Genomic DNA, 15,256 nt, shown 5'->3' with positions numbered 1-15,256 from the left:
ATTTGCTGTGGAGGGCACTGCAGGCTCATGCTCTTCACTGGAGGATGCAACAGAGTCCCGCCAAAGCTTGCAGTGTTGCACACAGTGAGAGATCTCCATCCTTGCTGCGACCTTTGTATTTTCTCCTGGCTATAAAATGCTAAGCTTTGTTTTAGCTGCTAGATGGAGAAGGTCCTACTGTGATGTATATGTGACCTATGCCCACACAGATATGGAGCCAATATTTCTGCTGCAAAGCTGCTGAAGTCTAGATCCTTCAGGCTGGGTGGGGTTCTGTGTAATGCCTGCAGAATTGCTAGACCCAGTCACTGGTAACATCTCAGACATTACTGCAACTCAGAACGAAAACAAGCAGCCAGTGGTGAGACTGGGTGACGGGTTTGCAACAACATCCTCTCCAAAACCTAAACAATATTCTTGGCATCATCCGTCAATGTGTCCTCCCTCTGCGTGGCTGACTGTGAGCCTAAAGGCCTCCTACCTGCTTTGTGTTCAGCCATTCTGGGCAAACCAAGTCATTCTGGTGTTTGCTGGTCCTAGGAGACACATCTTCCAATCTGACCTGGCTTTGTCCCAGTCTTGCCCGCAAAAAACCTGATCACAGAACATGATCTGCATGGTTCAAGCCGGTTTTGACCTCTGCTTTCTTCTGTAATTGTGAGGTATCTGGGAGGCAGTTTCTCTTAGTTATAAAGAATGGCTCTCCTGGGAGAATATCCTTATCAGCCAAGCAGCAAGGGACAACATATCCATTCTGCCCTTTTAAAAGGAAGTGTAGGGAAAAATATCTTTTCCTAAGGATATTTCCAGAGCTGCACAAACTGCTTGCTTCAGCTGTGTGAGGCGATTCCTTCACTTCTGTACTGGTGCTGTCTCTTGCTTCTTTTTCCCAGGCTCCAGGCTCCCGGCCTCTCCTCAAGGCTCCTCACACATCTGCTTTTCATTTCTGAGTAGCGACCTGCCTGTCCTCTGGTGTGGCCCTCACTGCTGTCCGCAAATGAACTGCAAATGAGTCTAAACGAGGAGCAAGGTGCAGGGAGGTGGCCAGGGCAATCACTGCCGATTGCTTTCGATTGTCTGCTCCTCCCAGCAACGCAATTCCTGTAATTTTCATTTCCTTGGCATCTGGCATTTCTCAAGTGCTGTGTGTGTTATCTGGCCATGCCCGGCCTTCAGGAGCACTGAGTTGCTGGCTCCTCCAAGGGAAGGGAATGCTTCTGGGCACACAACTGGATAAACCGGGTGATGTCCGGGCCTGTGGAAGCCTGTCCCTGCCCCAGTAGAATGTCAGCGCCTTTCTGCTGTGCTACAGAGCTCCTCACTGAAAACTTCTCTCAAAGCAGTACATAAGCGAGGGCTCACAGGAGGCTGAGAGACTTTTCCAGCCGGGGAAGGCCGGACAGGAGAGCCAGCTCTGCCCTGCAAGCACAGCCTGCCGAACACTGCGCGTGTGCTGGCCTCTGCTGGGCGAAGGCTGAGCGCTCCCAGCCCGCACCTGCGCTCCTCTTGCCAGAGCCGCTTTGGCAAGGGACAGACTAAGCAGCTCTGTTGCTCATTTCGCTGTGGCTCCAAAGTATTTATGCACTTGTTTCACAAATCCCATCTCAGAATTCACTTCTGTTAGAGCTGCCGGTCTGCATCAGCAAGAGGACAACCTCCTGCATGCTGAACCAAAGCAGCAGCCCACGGAAGAGAGACCTTCTCTCTGCTTCCTGCAATGGTCATAGTGTACAAAGCAGCACTAGTCATACAAAAACGCTGCCTGGATGCTAATACTTCAGCACACAGACATCAAAGAAGATCAGGAATCACTGCTGAGAGGAAAAGTATTTTTTTAAATCACAAGCTGTCAAGAAGAGAAAAACCAAAGCATGGCATGAAATGACAAGAGTTTCTCTGAGTGAATAGCCCTGTGCTCACTTTCTCTGTGTTCTGCTGTGTTTTTGCCACCTTACTGATTGTTGATCTGGAGGAGATAGGAGCAGTGAGGCAGTTACATGTATCCATGAAGTTTTTCAAGGTTACTCAAAAACCCTACCCAACTAAATGTTAGGGAGCATATATTCATTGCTTGCCAGGGCAGGGCTACAATCAGTGTGTTAGGGTTAGAACATCAGACTATAATTTTTTCAGCAGACATCAGCTCCTGAGAGTTCTCCTGTCTTAGAAACATCCACACAGTGACAACACGCCTTCCCCCCAACTCTTGTACCAGTTCTGTGCTTTTTGCTAAGACAAAATCAACTTTTCTGCCTTCACAACAGCAGTAGTTTGGTTTTATTGCTGCAGTGTGAGTGGGAGGAAGAAGAGGGACGTGCCTGAGTTCAGCAGTGAAGCTATGCACATTTCCAGCACTCTTTCGTTATTAATGAATGTCAGCTGCAAGCAGTAGAAGATTAAAATCTTTTTCTCATGTCATTGCCATGAACTGGTATGACCCACTGAGATGGAGGCTGGAGGATGCTGAGAACGAAGGGCTTATACACTTCAAGCTTTGGTATTTGGGGTTAATCTGTGACCCTGATCTGGACTGGGTGTGGAAATCTAGACTATGGCTGAGTTTTGAGACTAACTCGATCTTTTTTCACTTCTTTTATTCTGAGCTGAACAAAGAGATCTTCATATCTCATGTGCATGCCTGGTGCACAGCAGAGGAGTGAGGTGTGTTTGCTCCAATAACAGAGCTCATGCACAGCTTTCCTCATAGCTGTCTATATCTCCACAGCTTTTCATAAGCAAAGGTTGAGAGCTGGGCTTAGATACTCAAGCAACACAGCAGGCTAACCACAGCTACACAGTTTTTAGATTAGAGCCAGTTCTCATCCGGCCTGATCAGAGGATGGGGCAGAGCAAGTTGGTGTGTTTGCAGAAGGCCATGCAGTGGTAGCATAAGCACCCTGTGTCTGGAGGGGTGTGCACTAACCAGAAACTGGCACCTTTGAGGTATCTTGTGCCCAAGTGCTCTTCCATCCTGTGCACTCCTTCTACATCTTCTTCTTGCTGCAAGGAGGCAGCTGTGAATATTAGCACTTCAGCCATGCCCTCCCATCTATTCTTCACAGTTCAAACTTACATGATTCACCCACACAAATATCACATCTGAACTGGATTTCAGATGTGCCCCTCCTGGACAGGGTTGAATTAAAGCCTTTGCTCTGTTAAAGCCAGGCTTTGAACAGGGAGATTGGATTTACAAAGTGATAAATCCAAGCTGCTCTTGGGCAAGTCCTTGCAGCCCAGGCTGGAAGGTATCAAACTGGAAAAAAATCCTGCCCCTGGCAGGGCCACACAAATCACCATAACTCTTTGTGGCCCTGTAAAATAGACACAGATGATGCATCCTCACCAAAGCTCCCAGAGAGTGAGAGCTACACATGAAATATGCTGAAGGGGAGCAAAAACATTATTTCCCTTCCCTGAGTTGTACTTTTGAAAGGCATAAAGCTTTGGACAATACAGATTTGGTGCTCAAAGTTAGCCCCTGCACAACTTTGGTTGTTCTGAGGACTGCAGTATTCTTTAGATGAGATTTTAGACTGTGCAACTAAGCCATGGTGTTTTGTGTAGAGGAAGATAATTTTTGCAAAATTCGGAGTGCTGCAGAAGTTGCCTGCTGCACTGTTATGAATGGAGTTGTCCATCACTGTTCATGTATCCAGATCTTCACACTGAAAATGTATCAGGAAATATTCTTAGGAGTTTAGGGTATTAAAATAATTGTGTATCTATACTACAGTAGTAAACGAATCCATTGCCTGTATAAGCTCTTGGGATGCAGAAAGCTCTGGGTGCCAGCAGAGGGCTTGCAGGGTTCCCTGTTCCATCGGGGAATACCACTGGTTTTGTCCAGAGCCACAGCCCTGCCAGCCCATGCTTCACTGCATGTCTCCAGCTCAGCACTGCATCCAGGTGTGACCCCGAAATGAGTGGCTCTGCCAGCTATTCGAGTCTTGTCAACTACCTAACCTCCAAAGAACTTCACTAAAGCAGTTTAGGTGCTGAACCCAAAATAAAACCTTCTCCCTCCACTAACAAAGATCTTGCAATCTTTCCTGCAATGTCTGTTGTGAAAAGCTGTGTGGGATATCTGCTGATAGTTCTTCTAGACCTAAATGCTATCAGTCAAAATGTGATAGAGCCACCTAAGAAGTAAGCTAGCTAGGGTTAGTAAGTGCAATGATGAAATTTAAAGGCACAAATAACAAGGTTGACAGTTTGAAAGCAAGGGACATCCTGTGATCCTTTGAGGTTAGATACTTCCCATTTAAAGAGAACCTAAAGAACTGCATGGATGTAAGATCCAGTAGATCCTTGAGAACTTGCTTTTCCTTAGCAGTTTTCTTCTTTTGTTCACCTACTCCTTGGATGTCTGAACCAGTGTGGAGAGAAAAGACACCAAGGAATTATACTTTCCAGAATAATTTTCTACAATACCTTTTGTACACCCTCCAAGCCAATTTTCCTCACCCATTCATATTGCCTTGCTTGTCATTGAGGCCTGTTGCCATCTGGATTATCACTGCTGTCACCATCCCTAGCATTTATATTTATTGGGTAGACTTTGAGAAGAGCAAGATTGTTGCAAGGCTTTACATAACATAAAGGAACTGTGTGTATTAATTGGTCATAAAAGCAGCATGTATTCCAAGATTGTCAGTGTTGGATTTCTTGAGATCAGTAGGGAAGAAGATTACAGAAGTTAGTTTCTACCTGATGGCCTGTACTCTTAACACTTAATTTGGGTCCTGCTTCTTCTTCTGATTTAGTGCATTCCAATCTTCACAAGATACTTTTGGCTCTAGGATCCTATAAGCTTTTTAGCACTTCTGTTAATCTCCATGTAAAGGAGATTTCCCTCTAGCTTTAAAATCCACTTCAAGGGGTTGTCCTGAAATATAAATAATTTTTCATGGCTAAGAAATTTTTATATAAATATGCTGTGATGAGGGAAATCCAAAAGCAGCTGCTCTGTTGCTTCAAGAAGGGAAAGAGGCATGTGAGTAGAAACAGATGCAGCAATAGAGGAGGAAATGCAAAGCACAGGGGTTTTATTTTAGTATTTTATAATTAGAAATTGGCAAATTATATAAAGGGGTGATTGAGTAGTTCACAGAGTTAGCAACAAAACAGCCCTGAAATCCAAGGACAGGAGTTCAAGGAAGTGTGGGCCTATAGGTATGAAAAAACCTTGTCTGACTCGGCTTTGAGGAGCCAGTGATGCTTCTCTACCTTGGCTCATGTTCACTTGACAGGCTGCAGTCACCAGTGGCTGGGCACTGCTTTCATGCATCTGATTTTAGCTGGTATTTTCAGCAGAGAGTGTGTTTTAGTCATTCTTGACTTACCATTTGACTTTTCTTACAGGACTAAGACATAGGAGCAAATGGCTCCTTGCTTGGCAGGCTTTGACTTCCTACAGATCTTAGATTGATGCTGAGTAAACCCCAGGATTTTTGAGAGAAATTTAGAAGCTGAAGGTGGGATAAAAACAAAACTCAAGATGACAGACTGTTTTTGACCCCAGTTTGGAGTAGAACTGGCAGGAGGCAAAGAACCCAACGTGTGTCTCAGTCATGTCCCATATATCTGAACATTTGTCTATTGTGTGTGTGTTCTTTTTTAAGTAATGTATTACGAAATTTAACTGTTCTCTGTGTCTTCCTGGTGTGTGACAGTATCTCCTCAATTCCTAATTTGTTTTCTTTATACTTTTTCTGCTTGTTCTTTTTCTAAAAACCACATTCAGTCACTGATACCTTCCTCTTTGCTGTCCAGAGACCTTATGACAACAGTCTGCCATACACTACCTAATTCCATTATCCTGCATTTATCTGAGTTTACAAATTAAAGATGCCATGGACTGTGATAATACTTTCAGTTACAGACAGCTAAAGCTATAGTCCTAAAGTAATTTCAACCTTAATACAAAATGTAGATGACATATTTAAGTTAGGCTTGACTAACTCAATAATGTCTTAACCGTCTGCAAATTTTATTCCTTACAGTGCTAAAGGGATAATAAGAGTTGCCTGTGCATTTCTTTTCTTGACTTTGTTTTTCAACTGCTCTTTGATCAATGATAGTGATTACCTCTGTGTAACTTTGATTTCTGTATAATATTGTGGAGAATTTTATAAAGATATTTTCAAATCTTATCAGCCTAGAAGTTAATCTTCTGTACTATCTCACTGTTTTATTGTTAGAATTCTCAGACTAAGCAGTTGTTGAACCATAATAGTCCTATTCCTGCTCCATTTCACCTCTGTCCCACCTGCACCACTATCACTCATTGCATTCCTAACAACATTTTGATTACAAATTTGTTACACCAAATTCCTCTGTTCGTTCTGTTATCTAAGTGCAGAGCTTCGAGTTAACTTTGGTTGTCTAAATTAATAATAAATGGGACTGAAAACCACTTTTTTGGCTTTTGCTTCTGAATTTGCCTCTCTTATTTATTATGTAAAACGGCTACATTATGCCTATGTTGTACTACTGTGAGAAGCATCCCCGTTGAGGCTGGAGGTTCATTGGCAAAGCTGTGGGCTGTGGAGTAGCCCTTACTTTAAGCAGAGTACATAGGGAAGACTGCACTGGCTCTGCTTGTCTCCAGCTCTGCTTCTGGCCTCTGCAGGTGACAAGAAACAAGCTCTGTGAGGATATACAGCAATAACTACTTAAAGTGACATTTGTGCTCCTTGGAATAATTTGTGCAAAGCTTTTTCGTTTTGGGGTTTTGTTTGTTTGTTTTCTTTCATGGTAAATAAGAACATAAAGGCATGAAAGCTGTTTGTATGTCTTTGCTCCTGACAGTAGGTAGGTAACTCAGAGGACAGCAGCAGTGACCTCTGACAGTGCTCCACTAAGTATGTAAAAAGGCTTCGTTATGATGCAGCTATCAAGTAAATACAAGCCAGAGAAACTTCACTTTTTCATACTCTGTATTCCTTTGTTTCAGGAATACAACATCCTAAAGATGCTGCTACCATTTTTCCAAACGAATTTGACCTGCGTGTTAAATACTGTAAGAAAGCTGAACACCAGTGAACTGGTGTCCTTGTGCTGAGGAATGTTTATGCAATTTAGGTAATATGATGCTAATTAAATGAACTGTAGATCATAAATGATCTCCAGGCAGGCATCTCCCAGTGGCGAGTTGCTCAAGTAATAGGAAAACAAGCGCTGACTCATTAACTGCGAATTCCCCATGAGAATGGAAACAAACGCCACTTTTGGCTCTTTTACTTCAGTGACTCTGGGATGTTTTAATTTTGATTTCACTGGATATTGTCACTCTCTAGTGTGCCATGTTGTGAGAAAAACCATCAGACGCCAACCCAAACGAAACCCAAACCCGTTCCTCCTCCAGGACTCCACCCTGGCATCTCTGGCGGCGCCGGGCATTGCCCACTCGCTCACAGCCTCCCCCAGGTCACAATTCTGCTCAGCGCACGTCCCGTTCATCACTGGCGACCGAAGCCTCTCCTGCCCCCGGCCCTCGTAACGCCGGGGGGGCCTCTCGGCGGGGCCGGGCAGCGGTGGGGGGCGCGGCCGTGAGGAGGAGGTCGCGGTTCCTCTGCTGCGGGGCGGGCAGCGCACCAGTGAAAACCAGGACCCAGGGCAGGGCTGCTGTCCCGCGAGTGCCCCGGCGGTGCGAGGCCGTACCGTGCCCCCCAGGGCGGCCCGAGCCCCGCCTGGCCCCGCGGCGGGGCGGGGCGGAGGGCGGGCAGGCCCCAGCCGGGGGCACCTCCCCGCGCGGGGCCGCCAGGGAGCTCGGCGAGGGCGGCCGGCAGGGGTGTTTTGGGCAGGTGGTGCCGGCGGGGAGCCGAGCTGAGCCGGGCCGGGCCGAGCCGAGCCGAGCCGAGCCGAGTCGAGTCGAGTCGAGTCGAGTGCGGCCCACGGTGCCGACATGGTGTTGCTGGAGCCCGCCGGGGCGCCGAGTCTGTCGACTGCGGCGGGAGGGGTCGGTGATGCCGCCGCCGTGGTACAGCTGTCCCGGCTTCGCTGGGCCGTGCTGCTGCTCTTCAGCAGCTACTCCCTGTGCAACGCCTTCCAGTGGATCCAGTACGGCAGCATCAACAACGTCTTCGTGCGCTTCTACGACGTGAGCGCCTTCGCCATCGACTGGCTTTCCATGAGCTACATGCTCATCTACATCCCCCTGCTCTTCCCTGTCGCCTGGCTGCTGGACAAGAGGGGCCTGCGCTTCATCGCCCTGGCTGCCTCGGCCCTCAATGCTATGGGTGCCTGGGTGAAGCTGGGCAGCCTGAAGCCGCACCTCTTCCCCGTCACTGTCCTGGGACAGGTCATCTGTGGCCTGGCCCAGGTCTTCATCCTGGGCATGCCCTCACGCATCGCCTCGGTCTGGTTTGGCTCCCACGAGGTCTCCACTGCCTGCTCCATTGCGGTCTTTGGCAACCAGGTAATGGGCAGCTGCACCCCGGCTGGCTGCGCTTGTGGGGCGGGCTGTCACCTGCCTGGCCGGAGACTGGAGGTGCTAAGGGAGCAAACCAGGGAGGGGTAAGAGATGTACATGGCCTGAAGGGCAGCCGCAGGGATAACACGAACTTACATGAAATTCCCTCTGGAAAATGCATCTGGTCTTTGGAAGGATGCCACTGGTGTTAGCCTGAGGGCTGATGGTGGCAGAGGCAAGTGCAACCTCCATCTACAAAGTTCGGGGCAGCGGGGGGGTTGTGTATGATTCTGGCTTTGAGAGGTCTTTGGCTGAGGCTCTTCCCAGTGCCCTCCACTTCCTCTGTGTGTGAGTCTCCAAGTCCAGGGCTGTGATTCAGTAGAATTATGAATGGCCTGGGGGGGGAGAGACACAGTGCTGAGAAACTGCTTCAGGCAGAGTGTCTTTCAAATCTGCAGTTGCATCTGGACTTGACGCTGTAATATCCTCTTCCTGCTGACAGCTAGATGGGACAAAGGAGATTAGCTGTCTGCTGAAAACATTGTCATTGGGCTCTGGAGGAGAAGGACTTTAGCACTTTCATACCTCTTAAAAGTAGGTACAGTGTTTCCACAAGCAGTTGCTTTGAGAAAAAGAAAAGTTCCATCGGGCCAGTGTGAGGTCAGCTCCCCGAGCACTCTTTTATCAATACAGGTGCCTGAGGCCAGTGGCCCACACTTGCTAAGGCTGTGAGTGTGTTTTCTTGTAGCCAGAGAAGACAGTATTTCACACAGCTTTGGGAGGATCAGGGAAATACCTTCTTGACCCTTGCACCGGGACACGTACTCATTCAGTTGAATGAAGTGAATAAGCCAGTACTGATGCAATGAGGCATAAGTGAAGTGAGCCTGACTCTGCAGCAAAGAAGAGGAAAGTGGAATGTGGCATTGGCTGCTGGGCCTGTGCCCCTTGCTCTGAGATGCAGTGTACTCCCCTGCATGTGACTCTTGCTCCACCCTGGACCGTTCAGCCTCTGAGTGACTGCCATTCTGATGTGAATGGTTTTCAATTCAGGTAGTTTCTAATGCAGACTCCTTCTTCCTGTGTTTCTGTATTTATTTAGATACTGCTGAGGTAAAAAGAGGTGAATGCTTGGAGAAGGTATGTGAGGAACAGAAGTTTGCAGAACAGCACCAGGGAATTAAGGAGACCGCTTTACATCTTTACTTGAGTGCACCTAAGCTTTCCTTTTTGCTCTTATCATCCCTTCTAGTGGGCTGTTTTTCATGTGTTTTTTAAATTAATCTTTAGAGTGGAAGGCATCTAACCTGGCATGAGCAAATAAGTAACTGAGCATTTTGCTGTCAGACTTTTAAAAAAGTATTCAGGTGAGTTACTCAACAATGTGCATTAGAAATCCAAACAATGAGGCTGTCTGCCTGTGCTATATGAGTGTGTGGAGTCATCAGCATCCCAAAAGGAGTGGCTTAGTGTAATGGTTGTGAAAAGCAAATTTTAGCTACCCTTTTGGTGCGCCACGCTGCTCTGGTGGTTGCACTGACATGACAATGAGACCTCAGTTCAGTACATAGACTTTGCTTTGTAAGCCCAGTCTTTCCTTTTAGAGAATCAGAGAAGTCAGAAATGGTAGTGACAAAAGACAGAGCATACTCCATAGGAAAGACCTATTTATTCCTGTAGTCAGGCATAATCCCAGTGAATAAAAACTAGCTATTTTGTTTACTGCTGAGGTTGGGCAGGGGGAAGAAATAGAGGCATACATTTTTCCTGACTGTAGTTAAAGACTATATTAGGGAGTGTTAGCAAAGGGTATAGTACAGTGGTTTTGTAATTGCAGTATGGTAAATTATTCCCTATGCTAATTTTTCTACAACTGTATGGTTTTCCTTTCCTTGCCATGTCACTTAGTTTAATTATTGTTTTTGAATACCATGCACTGTTGTCCCTCTCGATTAAGAATTGCAAGCAACTACATGAAGAAGCAGGGAAGTATCACTGCTTCTTTATTTGCTATACCTGCCCTCTTTTCTGCTCTTGCTCTCTTGGTCCCAGGCTGCACTTCAGCAGTGCCATCCTGAGGAAAGCCCTGCCTGCTGGATCATCTCGGTCTGCCACGGCCATGTTTGCTCAGGACACCGCCTCTGCTTGCTGATTGATGGTATCCTTCAAGTTCAAAGTTAGCCCTGAAGAGTAAATGATTGAATCAATCAGACTAGGTGTTAAATGCCCTTAAAAAAACCCAGACAATCCCTAGAAAGTTATTACAATCACCTCACTTGTTTCTGGCCAAATGTTGGCTGTGGTATCTGAAGTGCAAAACCAGGTTAGATTGAGGACTCTTGAATCAGTGCTGGAGAGCTTCTAGAAGTGTGTGAACACCTGTGGATGTGATCACATTCTCTTGTTTACCCACTGCTGGTTTTTGTGACATTTTACTTTTACCACATTTTAACAGGAAGATACATAGGTGTTTTTCCATTCTTTTTCTTTGTCATGGAAGCTCATGTATGGGGAGGTATAGAATAAAGTTTGCCTGTTGGATGCTTTGGCATTAATATATTAGTGTTATTGAAATACTACTGGCTTCTCATTGCTTGAAAGACTAGGAAAAATCTATATGGGGACTCTTCCTCATGCTGAAGATCTGTGGGACAGAAGCAAAAGTGTTATGGAGAGTTCACAAATGTTCTTCAGATGTATTTTAATATTGGCAGAAATTTGACATGCTTATGAAATACAGCTGTCAGTAGTAGTGTGCCTACTACAGTGTGTACATCAGCTGTGCTCCCTGTAGAGCATCTTGGTGCTGGATATCTATGTGAAGTCCCACACATGAGGTAAATAGGAGAGAGCAGTCTGGGTAAGGCCATGCTGTTACCATTTTCTTGTATTGATTCATCAGCTGCGTCCCTCTTTGGGACTGTGGTTCAGACCTGACAGGCTTCTAACCTTCTGCACTGATGGCAGACTGGCCATCATGCTCCCTGGTGACAGGACCACTGTGGGAAGAAACACTCTCCTGGGATACTGGCATTTGCAGGAGTGTGTGTTGCTGGAGCAGCAGGTCTTGCCCCTTCATTGAGCACACTTGCTTTTCTGTAATGTGGGGATGAGGAAACACATGGTCCTTTGGCATGACAGAACTAACATGGTGGTGGGGATGTTTAGGTGGCAAGGTAAATTTTCATGGCATTTTGAAATTTATAAGCTGGAGTTTGATGGCCAGGTACCAGCTCTCCTTCAGCTGCCATGGTGCATGCTGAACTGCTGTGCATATGCTGTGTTTTATGCATATCTCACTCTGACTAGTTGTCACTTGATGGGCAAAGGGCATGGGCAGCATGCAGTGAAGTGTATAACTGTTGCACACAAAGAACATTTGTAGATTTGATTTGTATTGCTTTGCCACTCGTATTGGGGTTTTTGTTGATTGAGAGAAAACTTGTTCCTGTTTCTTGCTGTTTTGACAAAGAAACAAGCCACTGATGGGCTTGGGAGTAAGGATATGGGCCTGTTAAATGATCTTTTTGAAGTAATTTTGCCTTTTTTTCTTTCTTTTAAGCAGAGCTTGAAAAAAAGTGATGTGATTTGGGAGGAAAGAAAACTTCAGCCTCATATTAAGCTCTGCTTTAGGGAAAAAATCATGCAGGACCTTACTGATCTTAGGATCTGTCCCTGTTCTGATGTAGCTGCCACATTACTTCAGAGATTTAGGGCTTCCATAACAGAAACAGCCTGGGGCAGAGGTTTTAGGTGGTATCTGCAGCCTGTTGGGAGTGCCAGTCTTGAAGTGATTAGGTGATGGCTTTTGAAATGGACAAACCTGGCAATAAGCTGTGAATGAAATTCAGGGTAATGTTCTCTCTCTCACTCCTGGTGGGTCCTTTCATCTGTTTTGAACTGGGGGAAAGAGTCTGCCTGGGGTAGTGGCTGAGGTGGGTTTTGCCATGTAATTGGGTCTGCAACATCTGAATAGCCATTGCTTTTGAGCTGGTGATCCGACAGTGCTGTTTGTGCTGAGCATGTGCCATTGTTTGATGCCTCACTGGTAACTCTGTTCTGTACCTTTTGTCCTTCAGGGAAGGCAGCATCTTAAAGTCTAAGAAGCATTGTGGAAATATATCATGTCCTGTGGAGTCCCTGTCTTCCAGTCTTTGAGTGGACTTTTAGACCTTCTTTGGCTCCTCTGTCTCTGCTGGAGGATTCCTATCCTTTCAAACAATTCCCTGTTAGAAATATGGACAGGTGGTGATCTGTCTCACAGCCTTCTAGCTTGGCCCTGTATCTCTGAGTTTTAGCTATTAGAATAGAGAAGATTTTAGTGGCAGTAGCTAATGTTGGCGTAGTTGCTTGTAGTGATAGTAGTTAATGGGTGACATTCTCCAGCCCTGTCTCCTTTCTCTCCCTGACAAAAAAAGGGCAGGGTGGATCAGAGCACTTGGATCTCAGGGAGTTCTGTATGGCTAACTCTCCAAGATCTTGGACGTGGCTCAGTGTGGGAGGGTGTGCTGAACAAATAGCAGTGTGGCTTTTGCAGGAATGCCTCTGTTTCTATAAATGGACATGAGAGCCTGAAATGAACTTTTTCTACCCATTTCATCTGGTGCTCCCTTCCCAGACATACACCAAAGGCAGCTCCCCTTTCTCTCTCACAGAAGCTGTCTTTTGGGTTAAGTTCTGCATGGGAGTTTAAATGAATGTCTGCAGTGTTTCTGATGGGAGGGCCAGCAAGCACCCTCAGCCCTTACCCCACAGGATATCCAGGATTGTCTGTATTAGGGGTAGGTCCTTGACCAAAGCATATTACCACTGAGGATTCCAGTAGCAGCTGAGGTAGCTGTCAGAGCTCAAGCTCCTCTGTTTTGTTCTCTCTCCTGTCTACTGCTGTTGTTTTGCTGTGTTGCATTTCTTTCCCAGCAGACTGGGGGAAGGTGCATTTAAGGCTGGGAGGTCCTGAATGACTCGCACAGTGGAATAGTCTTCACTGTACAGCATTGCACCATATTAAGCATTATGAGATGATGCCAAAGAAGCAGAAATGTGACATGGAAGGGAGTTTGCTTTGTTTGCAGATGAGCTTTGGTTGTGCAAGTGTGGTTTGGAGAAGCAAAGTGTCTCCCACATTAGTGGGAAAGTAAATTGAGCTTAAGCTCTGTCTTATTACAAGGCTTGATTACAATTTTTCCTTCCGTAACTTGTGTACTTCCTTACTTTTTCTTAAAACACTGCAAGAAAGTTATGTAAACTCTGCAAAAATGTACATTGGCTTCCTGTCTATCTGGATTTCAATAGGCTCTTCTAATTTTGCAGTCAGTGGTATGGAAGAAGCATATTCTGGACACCAATTTTACAAAAGTTTACTGTGTAGGAGCTGGCAACTTCTGCTTAAACAGCACCTCAGTTGGGCGTTTTCAATTCTTCTGTAGCCTTTTATATGGCTGGGACCTGTGCTGATAGCAAAGTATTGGGAAGCCAGTGTGCAGTTGTGAGGCACAGGGTGTGAGAAGGGGGTAGCTGTCTGCTCTCTGCAGGTTGTGATATATGAACTACAGGGTCAGAAGGTTCAGCTGCTCTGGTGAAATGTCATGGTTACAGTTCGAGGGGCACCTGTAGTTAGAAAAGGAGGGAGGGCCTAGGACAGAGCTTTGATATGCAGACAAGAGTATAAGATGATGCTGTGTTGTCCAGAGCTCTGGAACAAGCATCTCCTCAAAAGAGTTTCACCGGCTGAATCCAGAGGGAATATGGAGTGTATCCTCCTCACTCTCCAAAGTCTTGGCTTGGGAACTTGCTAAGACCACATGGAAATCATTGTTTCTGAAAAGCCTGTTGTATTGGTGTTTATCAAAGCATAGATCTTTTGATTGCTACATTTTCTGTCCACTTGGCCAAACCGGCTGGCTGCTGGTCTCAAGGTTTCCTGGGACTTCTGCTTATGCTGAGCCTCCTAAAAATTATCATCACTTTTCTCTTCCTCCATTCCCAATTTGAATATTTGGTAACAGACCATTTGGTATGTTTGTGTGCAAGTAGTGTGGATTTTCTGTTGACTTGTTCTTTTGAACATGTAGATGAATACCAGCTGGTCCTGATGCCTCATAGAAGACATTTGTTTTAAAAAATGGAGTAATATCTTTCACTCATAACACATTATGTCATAAATGATGGTCCAAGACCTCTTTCTTGAATGTTCTCCTTCCACAGTGATCATCTTTTGATCCTTTTGGTCCAGCTTGCAGTCATTTTTCTTTGCTTGAAGGAATAATGTCCAGTTTTAGAGCTGGGTGGTTTATGTTCTTGTTGGTGTTTTTTTCCCTTTGTGGTTTTTTTTTGTTTGTTTTTTTTTTTTTTTTTTTACTTAATTGTGGTTCCTTTTTTAAAAAATATTTTGCTAATATCCTCTAGGCTTACAGTGAACCTCTGACTCAGTGTCTTTGTACAATCCTAGTGCCACTTGCAAACATTTAATTTCTTAGGCTTTTCTTTTTCATTTCTATTTAACACACTTTTTTCCCTTTGGGCAGCTTCCTTTTTTGAGTTATAAATTGCTGTAGTGTTTTGGAGGGTGTTTCCTTTTTCTGTCACTGCTGCAAGGCAGCTGAATTTCAGTCCAGTACAGAACCATTCTGTAATACTGATCATAGTCACACTGTGCTGTTCTGGGTTGAAATCACAAATTGTGCTGCCTCTTATAAGTTTTCCTCAGAAAAGAGTATTTATGGAATCCAAAATTGCAGTCTCTGCATCATCCCTGTCATGATGCTTATTTAGCTTGCAAGGGCATTGTCAAAATTTCTAACTGTTGTGTATTTTTGCCTTTGCAGCATCTCTGTCTTTTAA

General features: G+C 45.5%; 1 protein-coding gene across 5 annotated transcripts in view; it reads left to right on the top strand.

Annotated features, from left to right (window-relative positions):
* Nucleotides 1–7,853: 7,853 nt before the first annotated feature.
* FLVCR2 (FLVCR heme transporter 2) overlaps nt 7,854–15,256 on the top strand; it is a 33,332-nt gene continuing 25,929 nt past the window's right edge. For all 5 annotated transcript variants that reach the window (XR_008437619.1, XR_008437617.1, XR_008437618.1 and 2 more), the window contains exon 1: nt 7,854–8,422. Coding sequence is in view for 2 of the 5 variants with exons in the window: in XM_053980838.1 (XP_053836813.1) it covers nt 7,910–8,422 (513 nt within the window). In the remaining 3 variants the exon portion in view is untranslated. The remainder of the gene's footprint in view (nt 8,423–15,256) is intronic.

This window comes from Vidua macroura, chromosome 6 (assembly GCF_024509145.1).
Source record: "Vidua macroura isolate BioBank_ID:100142 chromosome 6, ASM2450914v1, whole genome shotgun sequence".
NCBI classification, from domain to species: domain Eukaryota; kingdom Metazoa; phylum Chordata; class Aves; order Passeriformes; family Viduidae; genus Vidua; species Vidua macroura.
Note: the sequence above shows the minus strand (reverse complement) of the source record. Positions and strands in the feature narration are given on the sequence as shown.